The sequence below is a fragment of the Bos javanicus genome, chromosome 16, assembly GCF_032452875.1.
Source record: "Bos javanicus breed banteng chromosome 16, ARS-OSU_banteng_1.0, whole genome shotgun sequence".
NCBI lineage: Eukaryota > Metazoa > Chordata > Mammalia > Artiodactyla > Bovidae > Bos > Bos javanicus.
This window is the reverse complement of record NC_083883.1, coordinates 81,468,477-81,494,910: the sequence shown is the minus strand read 5'-3', so window position 1 is coordinate 81,494,910 and position 26,434 is coordinate 81,468,477. Positions and strand designations below refer to the sequence as shown.

Sequence of the window (26,434 nt, the reverse complement as noted above, 5' to 3'; positions counted from 1 at the left end):
TCCCTGGCCAGTGAGCGGTCCCCCCCCGGCCCTGATCGTCACCTTGGTCTGGGCACCCCATGCCACCCCCAGCGCCGTTGCACGTGGTCCTCAGAGGGCAGATGCCGCTGGGCCAGGTGTTGGGGCCAAAGCACGTTGGCCACAAATGCTTGGCTGCCCAGCCCCGCGGACCATGCTTCTGGGTGGATTATGCCTGGGGGTGTTTATTTGTCCGAGCGGGGCAGGGGTGGGGGGCCTTGGAGGGCCCTGGGCCCCTGGGCACAGCCTGTGCACCCCCCCGCCCCGGCTGTCTCCAGGCCCTCATAAATAGCCCTGGCTTCGCAGGGAGGGTTCACGGGTGTGGCTGAGGCAGAAGACACAGGAAGGGAAGACTTGAAACAACGAGCTCAAGCCTCAGGAACCGAAGTCCCAGTGTGGTCGTCACCGTGGGAGCAGGGCGCCAGGGAGGGCGGGACAGAGCCCGGTGTCTGAGCCAGGAGGGCCGTGGCCTCTGCCCGCCTCACCCGCCTTGCGTTGGGAGGTGCCCGCTGCTGCCCTGAGCCGGCCGGCCGGGCCCCGAGCAGAGCCTGAGCGAGACCCGGTCCAGAGAGAAGCAGGAGGACCCCCTCCCCACCCCGCCGTCCACGGCCCACTTCACAGCCCGGGCGCTCCTTTCCCTCCAACCCAGAGGGAAGGGACCCTTTCCTCCTTTTCCCTGTTCGCCTGTGTTTTCATCGAGGTGTGATTTACATGCAGTGAAACGCACATTCGTAAGTGTCCATCTGCTGAGCTGTTAAGACAGAGCGCTGCTTGGTGACATCGCCCCAGTGCAGACCCAGGACGATTCCCTCGGCCCGTCCCCGTCCCCGCCGTCAGCGCCTCCGCTGTGGGTTCACTGCTGTGCGCTTGTTGCCGTGGACTCCACGAGCCAGACTGTGCAGCGGGCCCGAATGCGTCTGGCCTCCTCCACTCAGCGAGCGGTTTCCGAGCCTCATCCGCGCCGAGGGGCGTGCTTTGCTAGTTCCCACTCCTGCCGTGGGGATGGACTCAGTTGTTTGTGGGGCAGCTCCTGATGCTTTTCCTGCCTGGGGAGTCACACCCACCCTCATTGAGAGGCTCTCAGGGTGTGGGACTGAAGACAAGCTGGAAGTCTTTGTGGGGGCTTCTCGCCTTTGTGCCCAGATGGCTCCCCGAGTCATGGCTCCCTGTCTGTGGCCGTGGACCCTTCTCTTCTCTCCTGGAGCAGAAGGTTCAGACCGAGGCTACAAGAGGGGGTCCAACCGGGGGTCCAAGCTCTAGCTCAGCCCCAGGTACTGGAGGGGCCCCAGCCTGTGCTCTGGGCTCCAAGGGGAGCCTCCCACTGGACTGATGGATGGAGCGGATGGGCTGGCAGGCCTGCTGTCAGCCACGGGCGGCTGCTGCGGGGGGCAGCCTGGTGAGAAGGACCCTCGGAGGGACTCCTCCCACGAGAGCAAGCCCGCTGCCCTGACCGCGGACCCAGGGGAGGCAAAGAGGGCCGGGCGCGTGTTGGTCCGCTGGGCCTGCATCACATGGTGCCGGCAGCGGGGCGGCCAGAGTGGACTGCTGTCTTGCGGGGGGGCTGAGCGCTGGCCTGCGGGGCGGGGCCAGGCCCCCTCGCCTGCCCTGCCCCTCCCAGCCCCCCATGTCCCTGGCAGCCCGGTGCCCCCGGCTGGCAGCTCCTCACTTGGTCTCTTCCTCCGTGCTCAGGGCCGCCTCCTCCCTGCAGTCCTCGTATCAGGCTCCGACATGTGTCTGTGTCCAGGGTCTCCCTCTCCTGACCCGGGTGCCCTGCTCCAGGGTCACGACCACTCACGCCTGCAGGGGCCCTGTCTCCAAACGAGGTCACCCTCTGAGGTGATGGAGGTTAGCATTTCGGCCATCTTCTGGATGACACGGTTCAGCCCCTAATATCCCACCTGCCTTGTGCCACAGGATGAGGCAGGTTGATGCCAGGTCGGTTGTCGCGGTGGCCTGCAAGGCCCGCGATGGTGGCACGTGTACCTTCTTGACGGACTCCCTCCTCCTGCCTCCGTTTCCTCGTCAGAATCGGTCTCCGGGTTCTTCTCCAGGTGTCAGTCCCGTAAGTCTTTGCTTCCGCAGTCCTGAGAGTTCATGTCTTGGGACTGGGGGAAGCTGTGGGGTCCCCGACAGATGCAGAAAAGCTGAGGGGACCGGTTGGTGTCTGAGCCCCGCCTCTCAGGCCTGCCCTCGTCCCAGCATCCTGCTTCCCTCCTCAGGGTCGGACCCTCACCCGACCTGAGGCTTCACCTGCAGCCCTAGCCATCAGCCGGCCCCCAGTGAGGCGCTATAAATAACACTTTCCTATCCGAAGGCCCTCTTCCTGCAGGAAGCACAGCGGCCTGCGGGCAGGAAAAAGGTGTTTCCGGAAGACAGGCCAGAGGGGGAGACGCTAGTGGGTCCCTGGGGGGGAGGAAGGCCCCGGAGGTGAGCGAGCCGGGGGTCAGCAGGCGGCCCAGGGTCGCTGGGGGCTGGCGGTGGCTCTGCCAGTTGTGTGCTCACGAGGACAGGCATGAGAAGGTCCGGAGGGTGGGGCACGGGCTTTCCGGCCGACTGGGAGGTGCCGTGTTCACTGACACCCCAGCGCTCGGTCATTCACTGAGCACTTGCGGGGGCAGCGCTGGGCCTGGGATGGTGCTCCAGGCTCGGGGACGACACTGGTGGGAAAGCAAACCAGGGTTTAACCGTGGGGGGATCCATGCAGCAGAACCAGCGCAGGGCTGGCGGGGGCGATTGTAGCCTCGTGGGGGGCAGGCTCCCAGGACTGAGGCCGTTGGAGGGTGGGGTGGGGCGGGGTTTCAGGCAGGGCCAAAGCCCTCAGCCTCCTGATCTCCATCCTCCTGGCCCAGACCTGTCCCGGAGGGGGCCTCTGGTCAGTGGGGGGTCGGTGGCGGGTCTCCAAGCAGCCCTTCTCCTCTCAAGGCCCTGCCCACCCCGGAGGCCGCCTCGGGTGTGCTGCCCGCTCCTGGATGGCCGACCGCATCCTATGCTGGAGACCCATGAGGGGCCCTAGTGCCACCTCCTTAGAGAGCCCCAGAACAGTGTCACCCCTGGGGGACAGGTTTGACCCTGCTTGTGCCACCCCGGCTCCCAGCAGTGGTGCGGTCACCTGGCCAGGCGTGGATCATGAGCTCGTGCTCAGCCCCGCTTCCCTCTGCCTGTGGTTTGGGGAGACTCCCGAGGCTGGGCTGCATGCTGTCCAGGCCCCTGAGCCCAGCCCGCAGGCTGGCGGCCAGGCTGTCCTGAGGCGTGGGCTCCCGAGCAGGTGAGCTCAGCCAGGGCCCCGTCTGGCCATGACGCAGGCCCTTAGGCCTCCAGGCAAGGGTTGCCTGCAGAGCCGCACCTGCTGCTGGGGTCCCCAGGGTCTTACCACCCTTCCCCTGCTGGAGGTCAGTCTTCCTGTGTCTCAGGCAGGTGAGCCGAGGACCACGGGCCTGAGACACCATATGGGAAAGAAGGAGCCACTAGGGCCTGGGGTGGCCGGCGGGACAGGCCCCTTCCTGTGATCACCTGAGCACCGTCAGACACACGGGCAGGGAGGCTGGGGAGGGCCAGGGAAGGCCGGGGAGGGGCAGGCACGTCCACTTGGCCTGGGCTTTGGGGGAGGATGTGGAGAGGCCTCCTGTTGGGGTTGGAGCCCGGGAGGGCAGGAGGGCGTGGAGCCCTGTGGGTGGGCAGGAGGGCGTGGGGGTCACTGCCCAGCAGGGAGTGTCCCATCCTAGTTGGCTGGGCTGGTGGGGATGGGGCGATGACACCCAGCGTCCACTCGGGGGTGAGGCTTGTCTCTGGAGCCGAGCTCCCCGTAATTGGGCTGGTCTCGGGCACCCCGCTCAGGCCTGGGGGAGCACCTGGGAGCCGCAGAGGGGACGGTACTGCCAGGAACTGGCCCCCGGTCAGTCCCACTGCCACACGGGGAGCTTCCAGTCTTGCTGGAGGAGTGGCCGTGTGCCCTTGGAGGGCTGGACACGGGGCTGCCTGGAGCCCCGTGCAGGGCGGGGAGGCCCTGGCTTCCTGTGGAGGAGCTGGGAGCAGGGCGTTGGGTCCCCACTGGGTGGAAGGGCCAGTTTGTGGGGGCTGGAGGTGCGGGGGGAGCCGTCGCCTGGAGCTGTGGGGTCCCCCTCTTTCAGGGCTCCATTTGGGAGCCCCTCGGAGCAGGATCGTGCCTGTCCACGCCCTCCCCAGGTGGGTCCGGGTGCTGTGCGGAGGGTGCAAGGCCCCAAGCAGGACGGTCACCCTTTGTCTGCAGCGGCTGCGTCTTCCCGCCGCTGCCACGAGAGGGCGCAGCCTCCCACAGAAGCGGGTCCCATCGCTGTGTGGACCACAGGCCGCCCGGGCCTCGGCCGCTCTGCGCCTTGGGGGCTGGCGGCAGCCCCGGGCGTCCCCTCCTCCACCACTGCCTGCCGCCCTGGGGGCGTCCTGGGCCAGCCCAGCGGCCCTGTATCTGGACCTGTTCAGGGCCAGGGGGCGACGCAGCCTGCGGGAGGCAGGTGGGCTGGGACTGTGCCACCCAAGGCCTCACCCCACAGAGCGCCTGAGGGACAAAGACCCCCTGAAACCCCGCCCCCCGGCCCTGCAGGCCGGGTCGGTGTCCCCCGGGGGCCCAAGGCCTCCGCAGCCCAGGTCTGTGGCTTCGCTGTCCCTTCCGCCCCACTATGCAGGGCCACTTCTCTGGACAGAGGGCCTGGGCAGCATGTTCTGAACCACGAGGCCCGGCCACGCTCCGGTCCAGCCCCGCGGGCACACAGCCGCCCCGGGCCTGGGGTGGGTTAGCGCCCTGCTGCACTCCCAGCCCTCGTTCCCTTCGGGGTCCGAGGGGGCGTCCGTCCAGGGGCTGTCTTGGGGCTGAGTGGGGGTGGGGTCCTGGCGCCCTGAACCCCCTCTTGCTGAGACCCCCGAGTCCCTGCTTTGACCCTGGGAGCCTTGGGAGGCCCTGCTCTGCCCCGAGTCCCCGCTCTGTTTTGAAGGATGGTGTCGGTAGCCCCTTAATGCTGGCACCATGGGAGTGGTCAGTCAAGGACTGTCCTAAACGAGGTGAGGTTTCTGTGCTGGGAGGGTGGTGACTGTGGATGGCAGAGAGCAGGGACCCCCAGCCTCGAGGAAGAGAGGGGATGAGGGGCCCTCCCTGCCGGGCATGCGTCTGGTTCTCCTTGCTGCTGGCCCGGTGGCCGACAGGTGCGTCAGCCTCCTGGGCTTAAAGATTGACCTGCAGGGCGGCTGGCCTCACTCTCCATCATCTGTGTTTCTAGGTTTTCCTTCTGAGTCTCTTTGCCCAGACGGCAGGCACTGTTGCAGGTGGGATCTGCCTCCCGCGTGAGTTTAGGGGACTCTCCCTGAAGGCAGGAGCTCCCGTGCCATGAGCCTGGGAGCAAGATCTTGAAGATCAGAATAAAGTTCTCTGAGAACTGAGAGCCATTAAGTTTGAGAGCGGCTGGTGGGCTGAAGCGAGCCCACCTCGGGACCTCAGCTCAAGGTGCTGTCGGCAGGAGGGGCTTCTGCAGGCGGGGGTCTGGGAGGCAGACGCCGGGCTGGGAGCAGGCCTGGGAGGCTCTGACTGTGGGCCCTGTGACTCGCCCCGCCCCCGTCCCCAGCAGAGCAGCCCCTCCGCAGCGGGCCGCACCTGGACTCAGTGGCTGGCCTGGGCTGGGAGTGGGGAGGCCAGCTGCATCTCGGCAGGAGGAGCAGAGGGGTCCTGGCGGGGTGGCTGCTTTGTAACTGCCTGTGGCAGCCCAGCCCCAAGCTGCACTTGGGCAGCTCACAGGCATCGGTTCTGTACCGGGTCCCTGGGAGCTGGGTTGGGGCAGGCTCTGCGCTGCGGGCGGTGGGGGGGAGCGGGCCGCTTGGCCGGTCCTGCCCCGGTGCTCTGTCCGGGTCTTGTATGTAAGGAAGCAGGGGCCCAGGGAGGAGGTGGGCTCTGGGGCCACGACCGTCGTCTGGATCCTGGACCCCTGTGCCTGGTGACCGCAGCTCGTGGGCTCTGTCGCATGTCGGCCTCCTCTTCTGAAAAGTGGGTGAAGGCTGCACAAGTGGTGGGTGGTCAGGGAGGTGATGCATGGGCCTCGTGAGCGGTGTTTGCTGGGATGGGCGGCCTGGGCCCTCGACTCAGCTGCCCTGACCCGTGGGGAGTGGCCACCCTGTTCAGAGGTGACAGGCTGGGCAGAGGGCAGCACAGGGGAGCTGCCCTGGGCTCGCTCCTGAGGAAACAGGCAGGAAATGTGACCCGGAGGAACCCCTCGGAGAAGCTCAGACGGCAGAGGGCTGTCAGCTCACCCCACGGGTGGCCTCTGCCCACCCGTGGTTTCCTGGGGCAGCCAGGCGGGGCGGGGGGTGGGCACAGAGGCGCTGCCTGGGGGCGGAGGACCCCAGCAGATCCCGCAGGTGCGAGGGTGTAGCAGGGTGACCCCTGGAGCCGTGAACCGGAGGCTGGTGGAATTGGATGCCTAGGGTGTGTGCTCCAGGCCTGAACCCCCCCTCCCCGACTTCTCTGAGCCTCCGTTTCCTCTTCTGCAAGGTGAAAGCACAAATCCTGTTTGAAGGGGCGCCTGAGATTAGGGACCACAGGGGAGCTGCAGGGCAACCAGCAGGCTCTGCAAGCCGCCCACCCATGGGGCCAGGCTGAGCACGAACTCTGGGGGTATCTCCTAGGGTCCGGGCCAAGGTCAGGGCTCCTCCTGCCCCTGCCCCTCCCCACCTCGCAGGGGACGTGTCCCAGGGGGCCGACCCCGCCCGCTGGGTGGCTCCCCACCCCTCTGCACCCCCGTCGTCCCCGGCTCTGTAGATGGGGGCTCTGGGGGACCACCAGGCTCAGGCCCTGAGTGGCTGGGCGTGCTCCTCAGGGGCTCCTCGTTCGGCAGCTTCTGAGGAAACTTTCCTCCATTTCTGAGCAGCGGCAGGGCCCCGGGCCCTCCCCACGCCACCCTGTCTTTGAAGCTGGGAAAGAGGCTCTGCTGTGAGGGGTCTGTGTGATTGGATTGGGTCCCCCTGGATCACCCAGGGTCACCCATTACTGGTCTGAAACCCGACCACATCTGCCAAGGCCCTCGTGTCGGGGGACATGCTCATACGCTCCAAGCATCAGGGTGTGTCGGGGTCCTGGCCCCTGGCAGGTGGTGGTGGTCCCCCTCTCAGAGTGAGACTGAGGGTTGCGTGAGCAGGGGCGGGGGTGCGGTGGGCGTCTGGCTGCAGCTCGTCGCCCTGCGGTGCCCGGCGCCCGCGCCCTCACGGGTCTCGGCAGCCCCAGTGCCGGGCCGGGGAGACACACAAAGCGCCCTTGTGCTATGCGGGGGCAGCTGCCAGCCACGGGCACGGGGCCCGGCGCGCTCTCCCAGGGACGTGGCGTCCACCCAGACCGCGGGGGAACAGAAGGGCCCCTTCTCCAGGCGGACCCCACGGGAACTGAAGCCCCTCTGTGGGGAAGAATCCCTCTCTTGTGAGCAGCCCTGCTGTTTGCAGAGCGTTTCACAATCGTTTTTACTAGCGGAGCCCCTAGGACCCAAGCACGATGGGGGCTGTGCCCACCCCCCCCTTCACGGTGCCCACAGTCAGGCTGGACCCCCAGCCCCGGGGTGGGGAGGGTGAGACCAGCCGTCAGTCACCAAGTGCGCCAGACCCTCCCCCGCCCCCAGTTCACTGAACCGAGCCCAGAGTCAGCACCAGGGTGCCCGCCCAACATTCCTCTGAAAGATGAGCAAGAAACGCTGCCCTGCCACCCTCAGCTTCTTGTGGTCCTTCTCACAGGCCCTGACCCCGCCCCGCACCGCCCCCTAGCTCAGGGGTCTTCCATGGCATCTGGACTCCCCCCTACCTCCCCCCTAGCCACTGTCCCCACCCCCAGCAAACCCAGGGTCTGACAGCTTCATTCTGTTCTCCGAGGACCCTCGCCTCGCTGCAGGGAGCACCAGCAGCTGCGTCCTCACCCGGCTCACACTGGAGACCCATGCCAGGCCCACCGCCTCCAGGAAAGCCACCGCACCCTTCCCTTGGGTCCCCCAGCCCCTGAGCACCCAGGGATGCTGCTCAGGGCTCGCGGCTTCACACCCCTGCTCAGTACTTCAGCTGCGCTGCTGCCTAGGGGGGTGTCCCAGCGACCGGGCAGCCTGTGCCTCGCTCATCCAGGTGCTTGCCCCCCGGGGCTCTCTCCCTGCCCACCGCAGACCCCCAGGGACCCTACTTCCCTTGGGAGTCAACCGTGTGGTGCCAAGACTCCCCGCCGTGGGTCCTTCCCCCTGAGTTCTAACAATTTTCCTTTCTCCAGGTTGGTGGAGCCCCAATGGGCCAGTAGCACAGTGCTGAGCAGCCTCCCTGCCCACCCCCAGGAGGGACTCTCAGCTCCTGCTGCTGTGTCTTCTTTTTCTGGGAGAGCTCCTCTCTCACTTCAGGTGTATGCCCTGCCTACAGTTTTGTGTATTTGTTTTTTGCTTAATACTTGCTCAGGCGTTTTCCATCTCAATCAAAGCTCAGAACACACCCTTTTGCACGCTCTTTCCTGTTGGTGTTCCGCAGTTCGCTCACCCGCCTGTGATCCCAGACGACCGAGCACCGGCTTCATTAGTCGGTGCTCTGGAATCGTCCCCACCCCACCCCCCAGCCACCGGAAGACAGGAGGTGACCAGCTGCCCTTCCCGGGACGCTGATTACGATCTTGAACCGGGCGGAGTTTGGAAATCAGTGTCCGGACCTCCCCACCCTTCCCTTCCTGCCGGTCGGTCACACAGGAAGCTGCCGGCCGCGGGGGCTCACGGGCACCCCACACTGCGAGCGAGCGGAGAGGCAGCCTCTGGGGGCGCAGGGGGGTGTTTCTGTAGGCTCTCTGGTGGGGCATCCCAGACCTGAGCCACCAGAGGGGTACTGACGGGTGAACGGGCCTCGTAGCCTGCTCAGGGGAGAGGGGCCTCCATCACAGGGCTGGGGGGGGGGTGGGGCAGCCACTACTCCGCTCGGCCGCCGCGGGGCTGAGACGGGTCTCAGGGTACATCCTGTCTGCTTCAGCCGGCAGTCAGGGGCGCCTGCGTGTGCAGTCAGCGCCGATGAGCCCTGTCAGAGGAGGCACTGCGGTCCCACAGAGAGCAGGGGCGATGGGCCTGGAGGGCGTGCGGGGGCGGCTGCTGCGGGCCCCTCGCCCCGCCCAGGCTGAGCCCCTGGTGCGGCCACGTCCCGGGGCAGCACTTCTTGTCCCGGCCTGGCAGGTCCCGTGGGGAGACCTGGGCTGTTAACCCAGCACCAGCTCCCACCGCGTCCTAAGGCTGCGGCACTGACCCCATCGGAACGGCCCTGTGCGCGGGGGCGCGTCCGGCCGCCGTCTGGGCCTCTGTGCCGCGCGCACACGCAGGGCCCCGAACGCGCCGCTACGTGCGGGGCGGGGCAGAGTCGGGTTCCCTGAGGACTGCCGCAGGGCGTGTGGTTCCACCTCCTTGAGGCTGTTTCCTCACTTGTAAAGCCGAGATGTTAATCGCTCAGTCAAGTTGTTAGGACTCAGCGAGGTAATGCAAGCAACACCCGGGGCACAGGGCCTGCCCAGGGGGTGCTCAGGGGGGCTCCGCTGGGGGCCTCCCTTCCCTGGGGTCTCTGGTCTGAAAGCCCGGAAGTCTCGGGGGCTCTAGGTCACTGGCTTGAATGGGGGGGGCGGGGCCGAGGCCCCACAGCTGTGCAGGGCGGGCCCCCTCAGCCCCCTCGCCCAGCTGCTTCCTGTGAGCAGGACCCCTGGGAGAAGCGCGTTTCCTCCCTGTGCCGGGCACACCAGGCTGTCCCTTCCCCCCTGCCGCCGGCAGTTCGGTTAGGCCCCGTCTCAGCCCTGAGGACAGGCAGCAGTGGGGGGATCAGGCCACAGCGAGAACCCCTCTGATGCCTGGGCCGGCCCTGAGGGGGCTGGGCTCTGTGAAGGAGTCTGTGTCCACAGCTAACACCGCCTTTTGTTCTAGAAGCAAACGATTCCAGGGAGCTCGAAGCCGCAGGGACACTCGAGGGTGTCAAGGCCTCGCCCTTGACTTTACTTGCGAGGTGGGTGAAGAGAACCCTCTGTGGTCTGAGGCCTGTGAGGCGTTCTAGATTACCAAGGGTGTGTCTGCGTTTAAATAGTTATTTAAGAGGAGACGGGGTCTGAGTGCAGTCTGTGAGCCTGGACGGGGTCTTTCTACTACAAAGAGCCCTGTAGACAGTGACCGAGCTCGAAGAGAATACGAGGATCCAGTGGCGAAGCCTGAGTGTTGACTTACTGCCCGGGAAGGTTGCCAAGTGATTTTGTAGAAGGTGCAGACTCCTAGGGAGCAAACCCTGAAGTCATGGGTGGTGGCCTGAGGTCAGCAGTTTACCCTCCGATGGCTCAGGTGGGGAAAGTTCTTTGTCCTGAAACTGGGAACGTTTCTCTTAATTTTAAGGTGGTTTCCAAAAAGTTAAATTAAAAAAATAGAAAAAATTAAAAACACCAGATTTGCCTGGACCCGGCCTCAGCTTTTCTCCGTGTCGGGATGTCTCTGGCCCTTCAGGTGTATTTCTGTTCTGCTATTTTAGGCCTGGCTTGAATTCACACGCTCTAAGTGACTGACATGAGGCATTGTTGGAGGATATAAATATCACAGATCTGCCAAAAACAGAAGTCAGTTGGATTCTTCCTGCAGACCCAGAGTCAATACCTAAACTGGGGCAAGCGGGGTGGGGAGGGGTTGCAGGGAAGGGACGGTGTCCTTAAGCTGGAGGAGCGGCTTACGGAATGATTGGTGAGAAGCATGATCTTCTAGGGACGGTGCCGGGATGCTGGGTGCGGGGGCAGCGGGAAGGAGGGGCCGCTGTCCTGTCGGGGCCCTCAGAGGCCCTCCCAGCGTCCATCCGTGGGCTCTTAGCTCTCCTGAACAACCCCCGAGACCCTGGCGGAGGCCACAGGGCCAGGCCCTGGAGGCTTCTGACGGGGGCGGCCCTGGACGAGTCAGTTTGCCGCTCGTCCTTAGTTTATCTGCGAAGTACAGGGAACGCTGTCGCCTGCCTGCCTGCTTCACGGGGTTCTCGTGAGAACCAGTGAGGGCATTTGTGTGACGAGATTCCAACCGTAAATACAGCACCTGCTTCATCCCTCATGATTCACTACTGATGCTGTTACTAGGATTATTTACTATGAGAGAGCCGTCACAGAGCTGTCTGATCCTGGTGGGCGCTCGGCCTCTCGTGTGAGCGCGGTGCTCCCTGGTGAGGCTGCAGCCCATGTGCGGCCGTGCCCACTGCCCCCCCCCCCCCGGGCCTCCCACACAGAGCAGCAAACCTGCGAGCCAGCAGCTGCCAGGGTCGGAACGCCCAGCCCTGTGCCCTCTGGTCCCAGGGGTGTCTGGCCACACAGCCTGTCCCTGTTGGGCCTGCAGTCACAGCTCGTGGGAGGCATAGGTCAGTGGCGGGAAGGGGCCCCCAGCCAGGCACATGCCCCCTCAAGGCTGTCCTCAAAGAAGACGAGAGGTGAGTTTTCAGAGCGGCTGGGACATTGCCCAGCGCCCAGGGGTGGGACACCCTGTTCACGGCCCGGCTTCTGCTGGAGGGTGTCCCCAGGCTGTCTGAGGGCCGACCCCTGGGTGGTGGAGGCCCTGCCGCCCCTGTGCTCTGGCCAGCTCCTGGGAGCCTGGCTGTGGCAGCGGGAGGCCCATCCCTGGGACCTGGGCCGGATGCTGTTTCCTCTTTTCCAGCGCCAGCCCTGCAGCTGCCTCTGCTCTGGCGCTGACCCTGGTGGCCCGTTGCTAAGGTGACCAAGCCTTGCGTTTCCTGAGCTTCACAGCCTTTCGGCACCCGTTTCCGCCGTGTCCACGTGCACCCCGCCCCCACGAGGGTGGAGGAGCCCGGGGCTGCTCCATCCCCACCAGGCCTGCTGACCATGGTGCGGGCTGCCTGCGCACGCTGAGCTCTGCTGGCCTCGGGGCCTGGCTGGGCCGGAACCTCCCACCCCAGCAGTGTGAGGGCGGCGCTGGGCACCTCCCAGGCCTGGTGCTCACCTCCTGGACGTGCAGAGGGTGGGGTGGCCGTGGGGTGGGAACATGATGGGGCGGAGGTCGTGCAGGCCGGGTCCTAGCACAGAGGCCGCTGTGGCCTGGCTCACCCCCCGGACAGCTGAGTCCGTGTCCTCTGGGCCTCTGTAAGCGTGCTCACCCCTCACAGCAAGGACCAGGCCCTGACGAAGGGACCCAGGTGACTGCCCTTGGCCTCTGGCTCTGGGAGCCCAACTCTGCAGCAGCTCCTTGGTTGCCCACAGCTGAGAACTGGGGGCCTGGCCAGCCTCCTTTTTTTTTTTTTTTTTTTTTTTAATGAGAATCGCTTATTGTAGCTTTTATTTTTCTTCTGCAGCACATTCCCCTTCCTAATATGGTTTTGTTTATCCCACTATTAAAGAGGGATTACGTAGGAATTCATCCTAAGTAAATGCTCATCAACGTGTACAAAGTCTAGCGGCAAGAATGTTCTCTGCAGAACTGTTGATCACGGTGGAAAAGCCGCAGACGGTCTGAGCAGCTCAGCCTGGGGTGCCCACCACACCCCGTCCGGAGGCCGCGGGAGTGGGCCGTGCGTCCTCGGGGGCTGCCGAAGTCTGATCATCCCGTCATCCCGCCGCCGTCCCTGAGCACCTTCGGGCAAAGGCCTTCATGACGGAGCGTCTCACTGACGTGTGCGTGATCTGAGGCGTGTGGCGGGACGTGCACAAGCCGGGGCAGCAGGAATGCGGGGCGCCTCCAGGTTGGGGCGTGCGGGGTGGTTCTGTGACAAACAGACCCTCCCAGGCCTGCAGAACTCAGGTCCCAGGCCAGACTCTTAGCTCCGGGCGAGCTCGGGGCTCCAATCCAGAGATATGGGGGCAGGTTCCTGTTCATCCTGAAGTCCCCGCTGCTGCCAGCGAAGTGGGCCGTCTGTGCCCATCTGACCTGCTCACTGCCAGCGAGAAGGCTGGCAGGGCCCTCAGTCTCTGCAGGAAGACACACGGGGGTTAGTTTTTCCAGGACAGCAGAGGCCCTTTGGCCCCGTGGACATCCTGAGGGGTGGCGTCTGGCCGTGTACTTCCGGGCATCCCCTTCCAGCCGCTCCTCCCCGCATTGGGCCCAGGCCAGCCTTCCCAGAGCTCGGTCATCGCTGGGAGCCTCCACAGATGGGCCCCCCTCAAAAGTAAACCATCAAACTTTGTTTAAAGCCCTGACGTCCATCGTGTTTATTTGTGTTGGTCAAGCTCAGATTGAATTACATGCGCACAGAGCTGTCCCTGAGGAATTCATCATCTCGGCCAGACGCCCTGACCGGTTCAGAGGACGCACAGATAGCCGGATACCCAGCCGAGGCTGTAGGGAGCCGGCCCACAGTGGGGCTGCTCACCCGGGGAGCTGCTTCCTGACGCAGGTGCATGCGCCCGAACCTCCGGGAGGGAACAGATGCGGACCTTGGAAGAGGCCCATGTGACGGGTGGAGTGTGCAGCCCGCCTGCGTGCCCCGGCACGTCCCTGCACCGTCCTCACACTCAGCGTCTGTTCCCCCACAGCTGCTCGCTGTCCTGCAGTCAGGACCCTCATGATGATCATGGAGGCCGGCACCGTCTCCAGACCGCCTGCCCTCCCCCGCGGTCAGCCCCGGATGTGGCTGCCCTGGGTGTGGCCGAGGAGAAGGTCAGACCAGCTCCTCAGCAGGGCTGCCAGCCGCTGGGCCAGGCGGCTCTGTGGCTTTGCACGGCCTGAACTGACTCCAGGAAGCCCTCTTCCCGGGAGGCTGGTCTTCGTGGCAGGGTCAGCCCTGCCCACTCTGCCCGGTGAGGGGAGGGGGGACCGTCCACAGCCCCCCAGCTGCCCTCGGCCACCCAGGCTCCAGACAGCCTGGGCCAGCCCTGCCCACAGAAGCCTCTGTCCAGGAGACTCTGAAAGAGGCCTTGATAAGAGCAATATTGAAACACAGACATCTCCGTATGTAGAAGAGATAGCCACTGGGAATTTGCTGAGTGATGCCAGGAGCTCAGACCTGGTCCTATGACAACCCAGAGCGGTGGGACGGGTGGGAGGTGGGAGGGGGGTTCATGAGAGAGAGGACATACATACTATGGCTGAGCCATGTGGGTGTAGGGCAGAAACCAGCACATTATTGTAAAGCAATTATCCTCCAATTAAAAAAAAAACCTAAAATCTATTATGAGATTAAAAAATAAATAAAGAGGCCCTGTAGTACAGTGGCCCTAAGAGTGGACTCTGGGGCCAGATTCCTGGGTTCAAGTTCTGGTGTCTGCTCTTTTTGAGCTGTGTGACGTTGGGCAAGCTGTTTAACCTCTCTGAGACATTGTTCCTTCTTTTGTAAAATGAGGATAATCGCAGCACTACCTTTGACTGTGTGGATCACAATAAACTGTGGAAAATTCCTCAAGAGATGAGAATACCAGACCACCTGATCTGCCTCTTGAGAAACCTGTATGCAGGTCAAAAAGCAACAGTTAGAAACGGACATGGAACAACAGACTGGTTCCGAATAGGAAAAGGAGTACGTCAAGGCTATATATTATCACCCTGCTTATTTAACTTATATGCAGAGTTACATCGTGAGAAATGCTGGGCTGGATGAAGCACAAGCTGGAATCAAGATTGCCGGGAGAATCAATAACCTCAGATATGCAGATGACACCACTCTTATGGCAGAAAGTGAAGAAGAACTAAAGAGCCTCTTGATGAAAGTGAAAGAGGAGAGTGAAAAAGTTGGCTTAAAGCTCAACATTCAGAAAACCAAGATTATGACATCTGGTCCCATCGCTTCATGGCAAATTGATGAGGAAACAAGTGGAAACAGCTATTTTTTTTGGCTCCAGAATCACTGCAGATGGTGACTGCAGCCATGAAATTAAAAGACGCTTACTCCTTGGAAGGAAAGTTATGACCAACCTAGACAGCATATTCAAAAGCAGAGACATTACTTTGCCAACAAAGGTTCATCTAGTCAAGGCTATGGTTTTTCCTGTGGTCATGTATGGATGTGAGAATTAGACTGTGAAGAAGGCTGAGCGCCGAAGAATTGATGCTTTTGAACTGTGGTGCTGGAGAAGACTCTTGAGAGTCCCTTGGACTGCAAGGAGATCCAACCAGTCCATCCTAAAGGAAATCAGCCCTGGGTGTTCATTGGTAGGACTGATGTTGAAGCTGAAACTCCAATCCTTTGGCCACCTGATGTGAAGAGGTGACTTATTTGAAAAGACCCTGATGCTGGGAAAGATTGAGGGCAGGAGGGGAAGGGGACGACAGAGGATGAGATGGTTAGATGCCATCATTGACTCAATGGGCATGAGTTTAAGCAAGCTCTGGGAGTTGGTGATGGACAGGGAGGCCTGGCGTGCTGTGGTTCATGGGTCGCAAAGAGTCGGACACGACTGAGCAACTGAACTGAACTGAACTGACCTCCCAGGGTCCCTGTGGTGACTGGATGAGCTCATAGATGCAGAGTATGTTGGATGGTGCTGGGAGCCTGAGCACAGCTGTGGGTGGTCGTGGGTTTAAAGTGTTTTAAAGAAAACTGCCCAGCTGTTTTCCAAACAGGCTGCACCATTTTACATTCCCACCAGCAGCCTACGAACGATCCATTTCTTGGCGTCCCCGTCAGCTTTTGGTGTTGTAACTGTTTATAAATTCTGACGTGAGTGCAGTGGTTTTAATTTGCATTTCCCTGACAGCTGATGATACTGTTTCTTTTCATGGACTTATTTAGCCGTCTGTGTATCCTCTTTGGTGAAATGTCTCTTCATGTCATCTGCCCGTTTCCTAATTGAATTGTTTGGATTTTGAGTTTTGAGAGTTTTTTATGTATCCGACATACTGGTCCTTTGCTGGATGTGCAATTGGAAAGTATTTCCTCCTAGCTTGTCTGTTCATCCTCTTAACAGCATCTTTGGTTGAGCAGAAGTTTAAATATTTGATGAAGTCCTTTTGTCTGCTTTCCCTTTCATAGACTGTGCTTTTGTTATCAGATCTAAGATCTCTCTGCGTAGACCCAGGTCCCGGAGCTCTTTTCCTGTTTCCCAGAAGTTTTACGTTAAGCGTTCACGTCCATGATCACCTGGAGTTAATTTTTGTGTAAGGTGTAAACATAGGTTAAGATTCATTTCTCTTTTTTCTTCTTTTTTTTGTTTTTCTCTTTGAGGCTCATCTTGGCTGTGGATGTCCAGCTGCTCCAGCATCGTTCGTTGAAAACTTTGTCTTTGTTCTGTTGCATCACTTTGCACCTTTTTAGACACCAGCGGGTCAGGTTTGTGTGGGTGTACCGCTGGCTTCCGTGTTCTGTCCAGCATTGACCTGTTTGCCGATTGTCGTCTGTCCTTCTGCCAATACCACAAGGCCTCGATTACTGTGGCTACGGAGTAATTATCACAGCCAGGCAGACAGATTCTTCCTAGTCTGTTCTTCTTTCTCAAAATTGTTGTCGCTATTCTAGTTCCCTGTGTTGCAGTATAAATTTTACAATAACCTTTATGTCTCCAAAAACACTTGCTTGGATTTTGATAGCAATTGTTGTCAAACCTGTATAACAGTTGGGGAAGAATTGCTATCTTTCTGTGCTGAATCTTGAACTTTGCGAACATGATATGTCTTTTTATTTATTTAGGTCATCTTTGATTTCTTTTATCAGCATTGTGTAGTTGTCAGCCTACAAACCCTATACATGTTATTAGATTGGCACATAAATATTTCTTTTAAAAAAACTAGTAGTAAAATACACAGAGCAGAACTGACTGTCTTGACCATCCTTGTGTGTGCGGCTCGGCTGTGCTGAGTGCTGTCCCACTGCGCCCCATGGTGTCACTGCCCTGCGCCCCGCCCCCCAGGCCTGCCAGCCACCCTCCACTGTCTGTGTCCGTGAATCTGACTCTAGGGCCCTCACAGCAGTGGGGTCACACAGTGTCTGTGTTTTTGCGTCTGGCTTTTCTCGTCTTCATGTTGTCAAAGTTCATTCACACAGTAGCATATGTCCGAGTTTCCTTCCTTTCCAAGGCCAAGCAATACTCCACTGAATATGCACACCGCATTCGTTCATCCATTCAGCCACAGCGGACATGGGTTGCTGCCCCATTCCGGCCATCATGAATAATGCTGCTCTGAGCATGGCACACACACGTCTCTTCAGGACCTTGTTTTTAGCTCTTTTGGTTGTATAGCAGCAGTGGGATTGCGGGATCATACGGTCGTGCTCCGTTTAGAGGATCCGCAGCACTGCTTTCGTAGCGGCTGCGTCATTCTACGCTCCCACCAACAGCGCACGAGGGTTCTGTTCCCACATCTCCACATCTCCACCAGCCCTTGTTATTTTCTGTTTTCTATATTATTTTTTATGGCGGGTAATTGCTTTGTAGTGTTGTGTTGCTTTCTGTCGTACAAGCACAGGAATTAGCCATAACTGTACATAGGCATGTGTCCCCTTCCTCTGGAACCTCCCCCCACCTCCCTGCCCACCCCATCAGTCGTCTCGGAGCCCGGTTGAGCTGTCTGTGCAGCCTGGCACCTCCCGCTGCGGTCTGTTTCACATGCGATGGCGTCTGCGATTCAGTCCACTCTCTCAGTTCATTCCTCTGTCTCCTTCCCCTGCTGAGTCCACAAATCTGTTCTATTTGTGGTTCTATTTCTGCCCTGCAGATGGATTCGTTAGTACCGTTTTTCTAGATTCCGTATGTATGCATTAATGTATGGTGTTTGTTTTTCTCCTTCTGACTTACTTCACTCTGTATAACAGGCTCTAGGTTCATCCACGTCACGAGAACTGACCCAGAGTCATCCCTTGTAATGGCTGAGTCACGTTCCATTGTACATTTGTACCACGACTCCTTTATCCACTCATCTGTCTATAGACATGTAGGTTGCTTCCAGGTCTTAGCTATTGTAAACGCTGCTGCAGTGAACATCGGAGTACTGTGTTTTCTTTCTATAGGAGCTGTTGTAGTGGACGTAAGGTTGGATCTCACTGTACATTTCCCTAATGGTTAGCGATGCTGAGTATCTTTTCATATGTTTCTTGGTCACTTATATATCTTCTCTGAAGAAATGTCTGTTCAAGTCTTTTGCTCATTTTTTACTTCTTTTTTTTTTTTTTTGCTGTTGTGGAATCTTAGGAGTTCTACATATATTCTATACATTAATTCTTTGTCAGATATATAATTTTCAAATACTTTTCTCCCATTCCATAGGGTTTTTTTCTCTGTTGATTGTGTCCTCTGATGCACAGAAGCTTTAAATTTTGTAGTCCAGTTTTTCTATTCTTACCTTTGTTGCCTGTGCTTCTGGTGTCATATCTTTTTTTTTTAACAATGCAAATAATATCATAAATATTGGTTTCTATGTGTTTATTGTTGGCCTATTAAAATGCAGTTGATGTTTTCACGTTTATGTCATTTCTGGTGACTCTGCTGAACTGACTTATTAGTTCTAGGAGTTTATTCTTATAGATTCCTTGGGATTTTCTTCACAGTAATGTCATCTGAAAATCGGGGTAGTTTTGTTTCTTCCTTTCTGATCTGATGGCTCTCACTTTATTACTTAACCTTGCCTTATTGCAATGGCTAGAACACCCAACACCGTGTTAAATAAGAGCGGTGAGTGGCAAGAGTAGAGTCTTTGCCTGTTTTCAGTCTTGGGGATAAAGCACGGAGTATGTTAGCTATAGGACTCTTGTACATTACCAAGTTGAGGAAGTCCTCCTTTAGAGCTATTTTCCTGAGAGTTTTTTAAAAATCATAAACAGGTGTTGGTTTCTGTCAGATTTCTTCACACTGACAGACAGGACCGTGTCAGTTTTCTTCTTCATCTTGTTAAGATACTGGATGACATTGATTGATTTTTGGATACTGAACCAGCCTTGCATCCCTGCAGTAAACCCCGTTTGACCACAGTGTGTAATTCTGTGTTGCTGAATTCTACGTGCTGATGTTTTAGTAGGAATTTTCATGTCTGTGCTCATAAGGGACATTGGTCCACGGGGGCAGTTTCCGTGTCTGTGTTCATAAGGGACGTTGGTCCACGGGGGCAGTTTTTTGGTTCTACCTTTCGTTTTGGCATTGGAATAATTCATTTCATAAAGTTTCAAAAAGAGGGAAGTGTTTCCTCTTCTATTTTCTGAAAGAAATTATGTAAACTTGGTGTTAATTCTTCTTCAAATATTTGTAGAATTCTCCAGTGGAACCATCTGGAGATTTCTTTTTGGGAAGTTTTTAAACTATGAACTCAGTTTCTTAAATAAGTACATGGCTATTCAAATTATCTATGTCATATTGGATGAGTTAAGTCTGCCATTTTACTTTTTGCTTGTTTTCTCTGTTTTTTTATGCCTCTGTTTTCTTTTTCCTGCCTTTCTCTGGGTTACTTGAACAGTTTTTTAGAATTCCACTTTAATTTATCCATAGTTTTTTATTAAGATATAATTGACCCATAATATTAGTTTCAGATTTACAACATAACAGTTCGGCACTTATGTTTATTGCAAAATGACCACCATAATGAGTCTTACGCTTACCTTTGCATGGTTTTTTTAGTGGTTGCTACAGGTGTTAAATTATATATGCCCACTTTGTCACTGTCCACTGGTGTTTTCTGACGATCAGTTTGGGGGAGAGTTAGAAACTTTATTTTTACATCCCTTTACTTTCCCCTGTTTATAATTTTCTTAAATATTTTCTTTATATACTTTTAGAACATTAGACAGTGTTATAAATTTTGCTTCAAACATCAAACACGATTTAGAAAATATAAGAAAAGGAAGCCTTATTGTCTTTACCCATTTTTTGCTTGCTGGATTTTTCCCTTCCTTCCTGGTATTCTGAGTTCTCTTCCCTTTCATTTCCTTTCTGTTTAGAGAACTTCCCTGAGCCAGTCTTTTCTGCCGGCAGCAAATGCTCCTGGTTCCCTTATCTGAGAAGTCCTGGATTTTCCTTTTATTCCTGAAGGGTATTTTCGCTGGGTTATGCATTGCTGCTGCTTTTCTGTTAGCACTTTAAAAATACTGTGCCACTTCCTTCTGGCCTCCACGGTTTCTGATGAGATATCCAGTCATTTTGATTGTTCCCCCCAAAGATAAAGTTTAGTTTTAACTCAAAAAGCTGGCTTAAAACTCAACATTCAAAAAACTAAGATTATGGCATCCAGTTCCATCACTTCATGGCAAATAGATGGGGAAACTGTGACAGACTGTATTTTCTTGGGCTCCAAAATCACTGCAGATGGTGACTGAAGTCACGAAATTAAGACACTTGCTCCTTGAACAAAAAGCTATGAAAAACCTAGACAGCATATTAAAAAGAAGAGACATTACTTTGCCAACAAAGATCTGTTTAGTCAAAGCTATGGTTTCTCCAGTAGTCACGTATGAATGTGAGAGTTGAACCATAAAGAAAGCTGAATGCCAAAAATTGATGCTTTTGAACTGTGGTGTTGGAGAAGACTCTTGAGAGTTCCTTGGATTGCAAGGAGATCCAACCAGTCCATCCTAAAGGAAATCAGTCCTGAATATTCACTGGAAGGACTGATGCTGAAGCTGAAGCTCCAATACTTTGGCCACCTGATGTGAAGAATTGACTCACTTGAAAAGACCCTGATGCTGGGAAAGATTGAAGGCGGGATGAGATGGGAATGACAGAGGGTGAGATGGTTGGACGGCATCACTGACTCGATGGACGTGAGTTTGACCAAGCTCCGGGAATTGGTGATGGACAGGAAGGCCTGTCCATCTGTGTGTGCTGCAGTCTGTGGGGTCGCAAAGAGCTGGACACGACTGAGCAACTAGTTCAGTCGTGATAACTAATACATAAACTAATAGATAGAGTTTACTGTTTTGCTGTCTGTAGTTTGGGGAAGTGTCATGTGATGTGTCTTGTGGGTTTCTTTAGGCTCACCCTGCTGGTCGTCCGCTAAGCTTTTTGGATCAGCAGGTTTATGTCTCTTGCCGACTTTGGGATGTTTTCTGCCGTTATTTGTTGGACAACTTTCTCGGCTTCATCCCCTGTCTCCTCTCTTGCTGTGACCTCAGGGACATGAACTAGGCCTTCTGGCCCCTAAGGATGTGCTTCTCTCTTCAGTCTGCTTTCTTTCTGTTGTTCATCTTGGGTAGTGTCTATTCTGTCTTCTGGCTCACAGATTCTTTGTTCTGTCTCCTCCATTTTGCTGTTGATCCCATCCACCGAGATTTATATTTCAGCCCTTGTGTTTTTCAACTTAAAATTTTCCATTTGTTTCTTCTTTATATTTTCTGTCTTCTACTTCTCATCACCACTGGGTGGGGGTGGGCAGTCCGGCTCCTCCCTTGGTCTCCACTGACCACGGAGAGAGGCTGTGGCCTCATTACCAGCAGGTTGGGGGTCCTACTCTGACAACACCCAGAAAGCATCTCATTACAGCTTCAGCCTGGGAGGGAGAGGGGCTTCTGTTCCTCACTCAGCTTTGGCTGTTGTGGGTGGATGTGGCTGAGGAGGAGCAGTTAGTGTCCGAAAGTTCTCTGTCTTGCCAGGTTCTCTTTCCTGGTCCTTTGGCTGCAGAGAGCAGGCTCCTGTTGGTGCCTGTTGGCATCTCTGAGTTACCAGCTTCCTCAGCTCCAAGTCTGGGGTGCGTGAAGAAAAGAAATCCCAGGGACCTCACCGCCGTGAGACCCTCAGGAGCTCCCCTCGTCGATCTGCCTTTTCCTCTCTCCATTTTAGGGTCAGTCCTCTCGTGTCTGTCTAATGGATCATGTCCAGGATTTTCAGTTGTACTTCATTGGTGAATACGGAGAAATACACCACACCTTCCCCGGATTATTTTTGAACACTTGTCTATGCCAGCCTTTAGAGATGCAGAGACAAATGAAATTAATTTTTTGCTTTCTAAAAGCCCAAAGGAGAGGCAGATGTGCAAACAATCTAGTCAAACATTCTGAGTATTTTGGTAGCAGATGAGATGCTGTCTGCTGGGGGCTGGAAGGAGGTGGGGTCATTACCCGACCCCTAGGATGGGTGGAAGCAGGGCTGGACTCTTAGAAGAGGTCGTGGTGCTTGAGCTAAACTGTGGCAGATAAGCAGATTCCTGGCCAGACACAGTAGGAAAACAGCAGGTACAGAGGCTTGGAGCCATCAGACAGCACCAGGGTTCAGGGAGCTGGTGCTGAGTGGGGTGGGGCTGGGAGGGAGGGGTGTGATGAAACTCAAGAAGCTGGCAGAGGGGGCAGGGGAGGGAGTGGGCTCAGCACCACAGAGGGCCCAGTGTGCCAGGCAAGCCCTTGAAGCCTGAAATTATGTGGTCAGATTTGTGTTCTCAGCTGTCACGCTGGGAGGGACGACACAGGAAGTGCTGAGTCCACTCAGCAGGGTTGTGTTCTGTTCAAGTGAGGGTGGGGCGTGGACAGTGGTGATGGGGTGGACTGCAGGGTGACCTTGGGGGATGTTTAGGAGACGAGATTCAAGATTCATAGGGTGGAACAAAGGCAGGAGGAGAGGGCGCCCCAGCTCGAAAAACGAGATCAGGCTTTGAGAAGGAGTGGGGGCAGGGAGGGGTCAAGCTGTGCATGCGCTGGGCCCGGCGTGTCTTAGCAGAGACTTCAAAGCTGGAGAGGTGGACAGGTCGGGATTGTCACACCGAACTGGGCGTGTAAATCATGGAGGGTTTGAAAATTACAAAAGAAGATCCAGAACTCAGCTGCCACGTTTGAGAGGAGGGGTCAATCAACCAGGTCCTGGTGAGGTCTGGTGGGTCTCCCCACAGCCACATTCCATGTTCACCACAGGAAAGCGTCCACAGGACCTGCCCCCGCCCTCCCCGGAGACCCGGCGTCCCTCCCCTCAGACCGGGTGCCCCTCCCCCGAGACCCGGCGGCCCGTCCCCTCCTCCTGCGGAGACCGGGCACCCCTCCGCAGAGACAGGGCACGGTGGGGGTCACTGAGCTCTGTCCAGCCTCCTCTCCGCCCGGCCTGCTCCTCTGTGTGCCCGGCCTGGCCCTGCTTCCCCAGCTGACCTATGTGGGGACAGTGGCCCTGATCCCCGAGCCTGGAGAGGGGGCATTTCAGGGCAAGGCTCCCACCAGAGCCCATCAGACTGGTGCCCAGCTGTGTTAATTGTCCAAGCCTCCAAAATCCCAGCCTGTCTTCAGCTGTGGTTAGAAAGCTGTCATCTCCTGCTGCTCTATCCGCAGGCTGCGGGGCCTTCTCTGCAGAGCCCTTGGAGGCTGGCATCATTAACCATCCCCTGCTGTTGCTGGGACCCTCTGGGCCTGGGAGGGCCACTCGGGACGCAGCCAGGGCCCGTGGTACGGGCTCTGTCAGCTGCGTGGGGTGACCGTGGGCCAACAGGTGCCCTTCTGGGCCTTGGGAATCCTGTCCTCCACGGCCATCTGCCCGGGAGGCAGCTCCCGCTGTTGGCTCCTGGAGTAACTGCACACAGCCCGGGGTCCTCCTGCAGCTGAGGCCCTGTGCCTCTGGGCAGAGTGCATGCGTGACTGACGGCCAGGACCTGCTGGCCACGACCTTGGGCGGGACTCGTGGCCCCATGGTGAGTGTTGTCCTTCAGCAAGTCACTTAGCCTCTCTGCTCCAGTTTCTTCCTCTGAAACACGAGGGGATCCAACCGGAGAGCCTCTGAGATCCTTTCCAGCTGAGTGATCCCATTACCCTCCATGATCTCTCGACACAGTGGTTTGAGAAGGAAGGTGGCGCTTACTGACTCCTGAGCACGTACCAGGACATCCCCGTGTATGTCATTCCCGTGGTAAATGTGAGGAAATGAGGTTCAGAAGGATGGACGAAGCTGTCCACGGCCAAGCACCCGGCAGCAGAGGACTGGCTCAACTCCGTTGCCCTCTCCGTGACCCCGTGGATGAAGGGGGCCACCCACCTCGGTGGCTCCTCACACGATGGAGCTGAATGCAGAGGGAGAGATGACCTGACTGAAGACAGAGGGTCTGAGTGCTGACTCCCTACTGTCTCCGGGACGGTTGTCTGTTCAGGAAAGCATGAATCAGAAAGAACCACGTTCCCTCTGGTCCAGTGTGACTGAGGGATTGCCTGGGATGTGTGTGCAAGCTCTGAAAGTCGAGGAATAAACAGTCTGAATAATCTCCGGGCGCTGGGCTCTTGCTGCGAGCTGGGTAGACTGAGCTCAGAGATGGAGCTCCAGGGCAGGACGAGCTTGTGGGAAGCAGAGCCCCTGGCCACCCACCGAGACCCCTCCTGGACGGCCTCTGGAGTCGCCCCACGTCCACAGAAGCTGCCTGGGCTTACCCTGGGTCGGCTGACAGCTGGGACTGCTCAGACACCCTTCCGAGCTCGGATCCTGGACCTTCCGCACAGATGGCTGGTCTGCTCCTGAGTCATCAAAGAGAAGGGCCTGGAGCATCGGGTGCAGACAGCGATGGAGGGGCCCTAGGAAGCTCTTGGCCGCTGGCAGGGAGCCCAGACCCCAGAGCCCCGGGGTTGGGGAGTGGAGCCCTTGCTTCTGCACAGGGTGGAGCTGGAAAGCCTGAGAAGCAGGCCCGTCCTCACTTTGAAAGCAGCTGACTGAGGTGCTGCCCCCGCCCCCAGCCCAGCTGATGAGATGGCGCTCCCTGACCCGGGTCCCCACTGGGGCTGTCGACAAGGCGCTGGTCTTCTGTCCCCACCCCTCGAGGTCTGAGCAGCTTCTCGGTGCGTCGTCCCTGAGCTAGGGCCCTGGGCTGGACATTCCCGGTGTGAGGATTTAAAATTGTGATGTCTTGTCTTTTGCCGATGGCGTTTCTACAGAGCATTGAGAGCCTGGGAGCTGTGCATCTCGGAGTCCCGGGCTTCCAGTCCTGCTTGTGCCTCTGACGGAGGCTCGCGGCTGGGCTCCTGAGGTCAGCTATGGTTTGGAAATGCAGTCGCTCATCTGCCTTCTGGAATCTCCATCTGTGTTAATATGGAAAAGGCTCTGAAACGCTCTTCCATCACAGGCACCAAAGGGAAACATCGATACACTGGACTTGATCAAAATTTAAAACTTTTGTGTTTCAAAGTACACTCTCCAGAAAGAAAGGACAGCCCACAGGATAGGGAAAATGTTTGTGAATTATATATCTGATAAGAGCCCAGTATTCAGAATACATAAAGAACTCTTACACTTAACAATAAAGAAGACAACAATTTTAAAATGGGCAAAAGATTTAAACAGACGTTCCTCTGGAGAAGACACACAGATGACCAACAAGCAAATGAAAAGAGGCTCAACCTCATTAGTCATCTGCTGCTAAGTCGCTTCAGTCGTGTCTGACTCTGTGTGATCCCATAGACGGCAGCCCACCAGGCTCCCCAGTCCCTGGGATTCTCCAGGCAAGAACACTGGAGTGGGTTGCCATTTCCTTCTCCAATTAGTCATCGGGGAAATGCAAATCAAAACCATGAGCTATTGCTTCACAGCTGTGAGGATGGCTGTTATCAAAAAGACAGAAAATGACAGGCTTGACAAGAGTGTGGGAAAGTTGGAACCCTCATACATGGCTGGTGGGAGTGAGAATCGTGCAGTGACTCTGGAGAACAGTTTGGCCATTTCTCAAAAAGTTAAATACAGCGAAGCCATTTGACCTATCAGTTCTCCTTCTGTGTGCACACTCGAGAGACCTGGACAGGAAAAGGTTGAGAATTCCCACTTTCCAATAAGGAGAGAGAAATAGTCATCCATTGGCTCAGTTCAGTTCAGTGGCTCAGTCATGTCCAACTCTTTGAGACCCATAAACCACAGCACACCAGGCCTCCCTGTCCATCACCAACTCCTGGAGTTTACTCACTCATGTCCATTGAGTTGGTGATGCCATCCAACGATCTCATCCTTTGTCATCCCCTTCTCCTCGCGCCTTCAATCTTTCCCAGCATCAGGGTCTTTTCAAATGAGTCACCTCTTCGCATCAGGTAGCCAAAGGATTGGAGTTTCAGCTTCAACATCAGTCCTTCTGATGAACACCCAGGGCTGATCTTTAGGATAGACTGGTTGGATCTCCTTGCTGTCCAAGGGACTCTCAAGAGTCTTCTCCAACACCACAGTTCAAAAGCATCAATTCTTCAGTGCTCAGCTTTCTTTATAGTCCAACTCTCACATCCCTACATGACTAATGGGAAAACCATAGCCTTGATTAGATGTACCTTTGTTGGCAAAGTAATGTCTCTGCTTTTCAATATGCTATCTAGGTTGGTCATAACTTTCCTTCCAAGTAGTAAGCATCTTTTAATTTCATGGCTGCAATCACCATCTGCAGTGATTTTGGAGCCCAGAAAAATAGTCAGCCACTTTTTCCCCATCTATTTGCCATGAAGTGATGGGATCGGATACCATGATCTTAGTTTTCTGAATGTTGAGTTTTAAGCCAACTTTTTCACTCTCTTCTTTCACTTTCATCAAGAGGCTCTTCAGTTCTTCTTCGCTTTCTGCCATAAGGGTGGTGTCATCTGCATATCTGAGGTTCTTGATATTTCTCCTGGCAATCTTGATTCCAGCTTGTGC

The 26,434-nt window shown here is 56.8% G+C and overlaps 2 protein-coding genes across 2 annotated transcripts in view; both read left to right on the top strand.

Annotated features, from left to right (window-relative positions):
- NAV1 (neuron navigator 1) overlaps positions 1-26,434 on the top strand; it is a 199,191-nt gene that overhangs the window by 10,119 nt on the left and 162,638 nt on the right. The window lies entirely within an intron of this gene.
- Positions 30-9,488, top strand: LOC133228237 (uncharacterized). The gene is made up of 2 exons (XM_061383770.1): positions 30-3,114; positions 3,408-9,488. The coding sequence occupies exon 2, from the start codon at positions 3,626-3,628 to the stop codon at positions 4,715-4,717; it is 1,092 nt and encodes a 363-aa protein (XP_061239754.1). The 5' UTR covers positions 30-3,114; positions 3,408-3,625; the 3' UTR covers positions 4,718-9,488.